This window comes from Tarenaya hassleriana, unplaced genomic scaffold, assembly GCF_000463585.1.
Source record: "Tarenaya hassleriana unplaced genomic scaffold, ASM46358v1 Cleome14, whole genome shotgun sequence".
Lineage (NCBI taxonomy): Eukaryota > Viridiplantae > Streptophyta > Magnoliopsida > Brassicales > Cleomaceae > Tarenaya > Tarenaya hassleriana.
In genome coordinates this window covers 1,455,473-1,463,546 of record NW_010964598.1, presented here as the reverse complement: position 1 = coordinate 1,463,546, position 8,074 = coordinate 1,455,473, and the positions used below count along the sequence as shown (strand labels likewise).

The 8,074-nt window shown below is 41.1% G+C and overlaps 1 protein-coding gene across 3 annotated transcripts in view; it reads right to left on the bottom strand.

Annotated features, from left to right (window-relative positions):
- Positions 1-1,573: 1,573 nt before the first annotated feature.
- The window catches only part of LOC104808194 (mediator of RNA polymerase II transcription subunit 15a), a 7,450-nt gene continuing 949 nt past the window's right edge, over positions 1,574-8,074 (bottom strand). Inside the window, exons 2-13 of one of the 3 annotated variants that reach the window (XM_010533807.1) lie at positions 7,715-7,835; positions 7,442-7,553; positions 7,119-7,242; positions 5,493-6,568; positions 5,150-5,420; positions 4,967-5,037; positions 4,616-4,690; positions 3,003-4,325; positions 2,565-2,912; positions 2,283-2,483; positions 2,113-2,201; positions 1,574-2,022 (exon numbers count right to left, since the gene is read on the bottom strand). In XM_010533807.1, coding sequence (XP_010532109.1) covers positions 1,812-2,022; positions 2,113-2,201; positions 2,283-2,483; positions 2,565-2,912; positions 3,003-4,325; positions 4,616-4,690; positions 4,967-5,037; positions 5,150-5,420; positions 5,493-6,568; positions 7,119-7,242; positions 7,442-7,553; positions 7,715-7,827 — 4,014 coding nt within the window. In that variant the 5' untranslated portion in view covers positions 7,828-7,835 and the 3' untranslated portion in view covers positions 1,574-1,811. Of the gene's footprint in view, positions 2,023-2,112; positions 2,202-2,282; positions 2,484-2,564; positions 2,913-3,002; positions 4,326-4,615; positions 4,691-4,966; positions 5,038-5,149; positions 6,569-7,118; positions 7,243-7,441; positions 7,554-7,714; positions 7,836-8,074 lie in introns of all 3 variants that reach the window. The other 2 variants (XM_010533805.1, XM_010533806.1) reach the window with 2 other exon arrangements.

The following is an 8,074-nucleotide window of genomic DNA, read 5'->3' as shown; positions in this document are numbered from 1 at the left end:
AGGAGGGGGGGGGGGGTCGTGTCGTGGAGTGGACCAATAAATACAGACTTATTGCAATTCAGATAAAATAATTCAATAAAGAGAAACACGCAAGTGGGTTATAGATCAAACGCCAAGTTGGAAACTATTCATCCAATTTTTGGTGTATTTTCATATATATTCTTTTTTCCTTTCACTTATATTTCATCTTTAGTTGTTATTATTCAGCATGCGCATTGATTATGGGACTTTGGTAATGTCATATTTTACGTGAAGAGTTGAAAGATATATCATATACATACATACATATATATATATATATTTATGAAATATCTATATCTATATATATATATATATATATATATATTTGCATAATAAAGAACCTTATTTGATATGCAAATATGTAATTTTCGGGACCAAAGTTGGTGGGGTTTCCATTCCAAGCACAGACGTGTTTGTGTTGAGAAAGAACATAGTATCAGTAGATGCTTTCCTTGTAAATCTCTGTGGTCCTCTTGACATTCTTGGCATAAGATCATAACGATTCTACTTACTTTTGTATTTTACTGAATATTTTATAATAATCTATATAATATAAAATACGAATGCACGTTAGGTGTCCATTCTCCACGTGCCGTGGGAAAACTAGATGAAATTCTTTTATTATTGAAGGTACCGCAAGTCTTTTCACGAGATTTCATTGGTTTCTTCCCCACAATTCTATTGAAAATTTGATACAACCGCCTAAAATTCTATAGATGTTTTCTTTTTGGTGAAACGTCAAACCCTTAGGAGGACAAGATCCTGATTTGCTGACTCCTCATTGGTCGGTGTCGACCGTGTGGGACCCACAGGAGACCTGAGTTTCAGTTCAGATCTAAGGACCGTACGGGTCAAGCCATCCGATCACACCGTGAAGATCGAGGTACTTAAATATTCATATCTCCAATCGATAAAGAGACGAAGAATCTCGAGAGAATAAATTTTTAAACAAATTCATCTAAACCTATTATCCCCACACCTACAAATTCGAACCCAAAAATCGGATTCTCCCCGTAGCCTAACCCATAGGGTGGACAAAATACCGAACCCTAAATAATCGAATCCAAAACAATCGTAAACCGAATAAATCGAATCCGAATTAACCGTAACCGAATATATCCGTTCATCCATCCATATATCATCAATTAATATGCAATATATTCTAAATCTAATTAAAAAAATTAAAATAATGATATTGTTTTATATAACTATGGTATATAAAAAAACAAAATATACATGTATTTTAATATTGTTTTTGTTATTTTTATAAGATATTTGTCTGAATTTTTTTATCGTTTTTTTTGTTTGGATAACCCGAACCAAATCCGATCCGAACCGATCCGAATCCGAACCGATTAAAAAAATATAACCGATTAGATATAAATATTTCAAATCCGAACTCGAAATAATCAAATCCGATTAAACCGAAGCCGCACAATCGCCCACCCCTACTCGTACCCAATTTCCAAATAGCCGATCTTGGATACTTGAAAATTCGGAAGCCAGTGCCAAATCCTATGTGCAAGAATTGTCGGCAACGGACATACACAGAGAAAGTAAACACTATGAATAACTAGAATTTGCAATAATAATAAGGGTGACACCCCGCAACAAGCAACTTATGATTGTTTTAAGTTCTCTTCTCTTCCCCTCTCTTATTCCAGCGAGAAAACGAGAGAGCTTTCTAAAGGGATCATGGCCATGGCGGCGGCATGTATGTAAACACATACATACATACATATATGTTATGTATATATATATGGAGATGGGGGGTTTGAGAACAGAGAAAATCAAGCAGCGGCGACGTAGTTCTCCCATGTGCCGTACTTGGAGCTGAAGGTACCACCTCCGAACTGCTGAGCGTACTCGCAGATAACGGCTCGAGCACATCCGTCCCACGTCTTTGCTATATCTTTCAGCGTCATCGGTTGCGACAAACTCCTCAGCGATATGCTGAACCTAGCCCTAGCTTTCGTCGACAGGTCTTCTTCATTCTCTTTGCTGTTTTACCAAAAGACATGACAGGAACTTATGTCCGGAACGCTGTTTCATGATTCGGGTTTTGTAAAAATCTTTGCTTTTTTTCTTTACCTTGTTTCAACCGGGAGTTTATCCAACAGAACCGGAGAGGACATCGGGTAGCCAGCGGGAACCAACAGACGCAGCGGTTGGATCGGGGACTAAAAAAAGCAGAAGAAAAGGATACGATTAGATCAAAAGGAATCTCTGTTTTGCTTTTGAGAGAGGTGAGAAATGTTTACCATTTGTGTCGAAGAGAGATGAGATTTCAACGACGGGCTCAGAGATATGGCTATGAACGAGAATCTGACAATGGTTCCTTCACCCCCTTCCGTTGTTGCGGCTACTGCACTCGGATCCGCATCTTCATCACTAATCTCAACCACTGTATCAATCAGTCCCTGGTTTATTTTCTTGATTTCTTCCATCAGAGCACGATTGGTCTGCAAGGCCCAACATCAAGATTAAGTCTTTATAATCATAAATTCCGACATATTCACGGGAAGTGTAAACGAAAACTGAACCTCGGTTCTTGGCCTCTTGCCGGAAGAAGTAGCAGTAGATTCAAGATCAGAAGTCTCCGGGCCACCAAACTGCTTGAAGTTATCACTAATGCTTCCTCCTCCTGATGAAGCAACACTTAACGGCACAGCCGTGGTGTGACGCTTCATTTTCTTCGTCCCCATCATCCCATCTTGAGTCATGAAGTTTCTTGCTTGAAGACGACACTTTGTCATCGCGACCAAGTCCTCGCCAACCGAAGCTCTCGACCCATTACCAGGAGCTGAACCAGCTATCCGATCCACCATGCTAACTACGGACCCGATATCACTGACCGCTGCTGAAAGAGCCTGAGCTGAGACAGACTTCATCTGATAACAGAGAGAGAAAGCTCCCCATATTCAAGAAAAACGTTGATACTGATAAAGTAGAGCTTAAGCAACAGATAAGGTTTTACTTACAGCTCTAATCAGGCGTTCGATAGGCTGTTCAGTGGCACTTGACTTGCCAGATGCACTTGTCAGAGGATTTACATTGACTCCATCAGGACTAGTAAACTCCTGAAGCAGAGGAGAGGCAGATATCCCGGGGGTGCCGATAGCAAGGGATTGAGCTACACCTTGCATTCCAGTTGCTTGTTGGCGTGCAATATTTCCAGCATTCGACAATGAAGATGCACCGGTCACGGGTTTCTCAGAATCAACTGGCATAGGGGATGGCACCAAGGGAGTTGAAGGAGATGGGACAACAAATGGAGAATTTGCAGATTGTAAAGGAGTTCCTGTCCTGTTGGCAGCTGAAAGATTTTTCTGGTCCTGAGGAGACATATGTTGTGCCATCTGTGGAGATGCACCTTGCGGGAGTTGAGGCGACGAAACAGAAAGTTGCCCTCCAGGTTTTAACCGTTGAAGAGGATAACCACGTTGACCTTGTAATGGATGTTGTTGAAACATTCCACGGCTGCCATTCATTCCCTGCCTCATTGTCAGATCATTCACATCGTTCATCTGCTGTAGTTGAGCCATTTGCTGTCTTGCTTGCAACTGTTGTTGCTGTTGCTGTTGCTGTTGTTGCTGTTGCTGCTGCTGATGATTAAGCATCTGATGCTTCTGCATCAGTTGTTGTTGCATCTGACGTTGTTGAAACTGTTGTTTCAGTTGCTGTTGATCCTGCTGTTGCTTCAAGTGCTGATGCTGAAGCATACCGGGATTTGACTGGGCGAGAGTAACGTTAGACTGCAATGTATTTAGCCCACTCTGTGTAGAGGCCGAACTATTATTCACTTGTTGAGGAGGATTTTGTTGCACCCCAACCTGCTGACCATTGTTCAGTGCATTCCCTTGGCTTGCTTCTATACTAGGAGCCAGTATTGAATTGGACATGTTCTGTTGTGGAGCCGAAACTCCAGGAAGAGATGATAGAGCATTGTGCTGCAAATTCGACAGGCCACTCTGTTGAGATCTTGCCACAGAACCTTGTATGTTCATCGGTTGCATCTGAGGGTTTGCTTGATTATCATGAGACTGACCTTGAACGGTCTGAGATTGAAGCTGTTGCATCTGAGATTGTGGAAGCTGCTGCCCTGGCTGCAGTGGCCTCCTCGGTTTGTTCGCATTCAAGAAATTTACAATCTGCTTCTCGTATGAACCCACCTTATCCTTCAAAGCAGGCAAGATATTGGGCTTTGTAACAGATAAGAAATTTATCATCCGTTCCAACATTATCTTGAATTGTTTCAGTTTGTCAAACTGGTCCGACCTTTGCTGCTGCGGAAGAGATTCATGCTGAAAACAAAAAGGAACATTTTCAATACAGGGAACAAAATACAGAAACGCAAGTTACAATTTCCTTAAGGGTTCAAAAGGACAGAACCGGAGAGGACTGTTAGTAAGAATTAAGTACCTCATTAGACTAAAAAGTCATAGAACTATCTTTTGCCAATTACGAGACGAAGTACTGCATTGAGTCTATACAAATCCCAACAATTAGGTACTAACCATTGTTCTAATGACATAAACATGCAATCAGAGGAAAATATCCGCATCTCAAAAGAAAAAAATGTCTATTAACTTACATGCTGCATCTTTAGTGCAACTCTCTGGTAAATTTCATTCAGATCCGGTAAGAATGACTCTCTCATGGATTTGATCTGCAGAGAAAGGAACAATGGTCAAAGGCACGGTACTCTGTGTTAGAGTCTTGTTGCATTAGCTCACTTGAGTTGAGGATGTAGTTATGTTTACATATAATGAAAGAAGGAAATAGAATGCAAAATACATCAAACATAAGATAAATAACAATAAGAAATTTAAAAGGAATGTTGACTTATTAAATCGTGTATTGGGAGATTTCTGGACGCTAATAGCAAGATTGGAAGCAGCAAGCATATACCTCACTTATAAAGAAAATAAAAATTCCGGATTACCTTCTGATATACCTCCTCTTGCCAATCACCCCCATTTGCATTTCCTGTTTGTGCTGTGGAATCCAATGATGCTAATATAATCAAACAAGTGGGTTTTTTTTTTCAACATCAGATCCTGTTGAGAGGTTCTGTAAAAAATGCCGGCATCTAAAACCATCAAAAGGATGCAAAGACAAGACTTACTTGATGGCATCTCAGGAAGGGTTCTTTGTGATTGATATAATTGTCTCTGTTGATCCATTACATTCTGAGGCTGAAGCATGGACCCAGCCACTTGGCCTGAAGCTTGAAGCCTTTGATGCACATCATGTTGCATTAGATTAGGTTGTTGTTGCAGACCTAGTTGCTGATGATGCGATTGCTGCTGAGGCATCATCTGCTGCTGTGATGACTGATTTTGTGATTGCTGGCCTTGAGAAGGTAACAAGCCAGTACCAGCCTGATGTGTCCTTTGCTGTAGTCCAACCTTAGATTGTGATAGCATGTGCATTGACTGCTGATTAGACTGCAGGTTTGAATTACCAACCTGGGAACCGAGTAACTGTTGTTGCGGTTGCTGCAATCCCGAAATATTATTTTGAGCACCCAATTGTTGCTGATGCATTGCCTGAAGGCTGTTTTGCTGAGACATCAATTGCTGTTGTGCTGGCTGCGGCTGCTGCTGCTGCACCTGTGGTTGTTGTTGTTGCTGCTGCTGCTGCTGCTGCTGCTGCTGAATGTTCATAAGATTATTTTGTTGGCCCATTATCCTCTGTTGATGTGGTTGTTGCTGATGCATATCCCCAACAACGTTTTGCTGCCCGATCATCTGATTCTGTTGGACGCCTGAGCTATTTGCAGCTTGTTGCCGCATCAGTTGTGCTTGCTGCTGCTGTAGGGTGGGTATCGACTGCTGTGGCAATGGGTTTTGCTGTTGATGAATCCCAGAAATTTGTTGCGATTGCTGATTTGGCCTCAGCAAGGATGATTGATGCTGCCGCAGCATGGACTGTGTCTGCTGATGACCAGACAACTGTTGATTTGTGTGGAGACCCGACAGAGGAGCTGAGTTCACCGAGGAAGGCTGCATAACAGATGTTGGAATACCGGGCTGCTGAGATGTATGCAATTGATTAGGTTGTAACACATTTTGCTGCGGCTGCTGCATGTGAGATTGCATAAGCGAATTGGGTACATTCCCCTGCTGAAAGTTCTGCTTAAGAAGTTGTTGTTGTAGCTGCTGCTGATAAAGATATTGTGCATTCTGTGGCTGCGGCTGCTGAGAAGTCATACCATGTGGCCTCCCTGCCATCTGCCTCTGTGACCCTGAAAGCATGTTCGATGCAAGGCCCTGCCCCATTGAAGTCCCTGATGAATCTTGTAGCATTCCGGATACATTTTGCACATTGGAAATCTGGCCTAAGACCCCCGTATTATTATTGGATATGGAAGAGACCTTAGGCATAGAAGACGGAAGAGTAGCAGAACCCGGAATTCCAGAGGCTAAGTTAGTCTGCATGTTCTGGGACAACAGCTGTTGTGATGTTTGAGACTGATTTGTTGGTAATGATGCCGGAAGAGATTGCCCTTGGTTTTGAACTTGAGATGGCATGCTTGTGGATCCTACTCCAGGAAAGGAGTAGCACCAATACAGACATCAAATTAGAGGAACATCCATCCATAAAAACCAGATGGAACATACTTAAGCGGTTCATGCATGAGTATCTATGCTTAACCACCACAAATAAGAGCAATTAATTCAAAACTCGTTTTCAAATCATATACATTAGCATAACTAGCAACTGTAGTTCCTCATACGAGACCAGGTTAAAAAGTCCCGTAAAAAAAATCCATTGAAAGTGACACAAGTAGGAGACTATCTGGTGTAGAGTACTATGATACTATCCCGTTTCTTTTTGTTCATCCTTATATTTTAGTTCTTCGTTTTGGTTATACGAATTTCAGTTAGGCTACTAGCTTTTTCCTTCTAAAGCCTGGTAAAAAGTTTTATCTAGAATTCTGTCAACAGATCCAGTTTTCAGATATTATTCTTGTTTCTCTTTAAGTTTCAACTATGTATGAAACTTCAGCCACACCATAAGGGATTTCAATGTGGGAGAAATATTCCTGTGTTGAGAATTTAAAAAGTCTTAAGGGCTCGAATCATTATTACCAGAATCCAAGGGAGTGTTATTATTAGCGGCAGAGATGGATGTCGTCGTCGAACCAGCAGCACTATTTTGAGTCTTAGTCTCCATTGTCAGCATCTTCATGGATATTTTGCGAAGGTAATCAGTCTAAAACATGCATCAAAAGTAAATGAGATCAGAAAAGCCCACCATCAACCAAGAACGTACAAAGGTTGAATTCCAGTCTTTTTCTTTTTCATTTTATGGAAGGATCAAAGCAAAAAATTCCTATGTGTTCGAAATTTCTCTATTTTTCAGATTAAATGGCAAAAGCACTTGTTCATAGAATAATAGGACATTTAATTACCTGATTAATAGCGCCAGAGAAAATTTTTTCCTCGAATCTAGCAGCAATTCTCCTGAGCTCATTAATTCCCTCCGGCCCAGAGAATGGAAGGTGCTTTTTCAGTGTCTCCATTCTGCAGATGGCAAGTGACTAAGTTAGAAAGAAATAGTGGTCAACAAAACATGTAATGAATAACCTTCCATATGAACGAGCATAAAATTAGATGAGGGATAGTATTTCCGAAAGAATGAAAACCCCCACTTCGAAAGACAGCACATGTTATCATAAACTTACATTTTGTTGACGATCTTTTGTCGTGAATCAGGGGGTAACTGAGCTCTCCAATCGCCTGCATCAATGGCAGGTTCTCCGCCTGGAAGAGTAGGCCTCCAATTATTATTGTCCATCAGGTTTCCTACGTTCACAAGCAATATAGAACAAAGCTTCAAAGAGAGGCTTACAAATCCACAAGAAAACCGATAGAGAAAACGAATGAAAACTGAAAGTGGATACTCCAAATGAAGGTGGAAAAATGGTGGACAATGATCAAGCAAGCAATTGGCACATAATTTCTTATGAATCACAGACCAGACACTACAAGCTGCGAAACACATTGAAACTAAATCCAACAAAACTCTTTATGTCCCCCCCCTC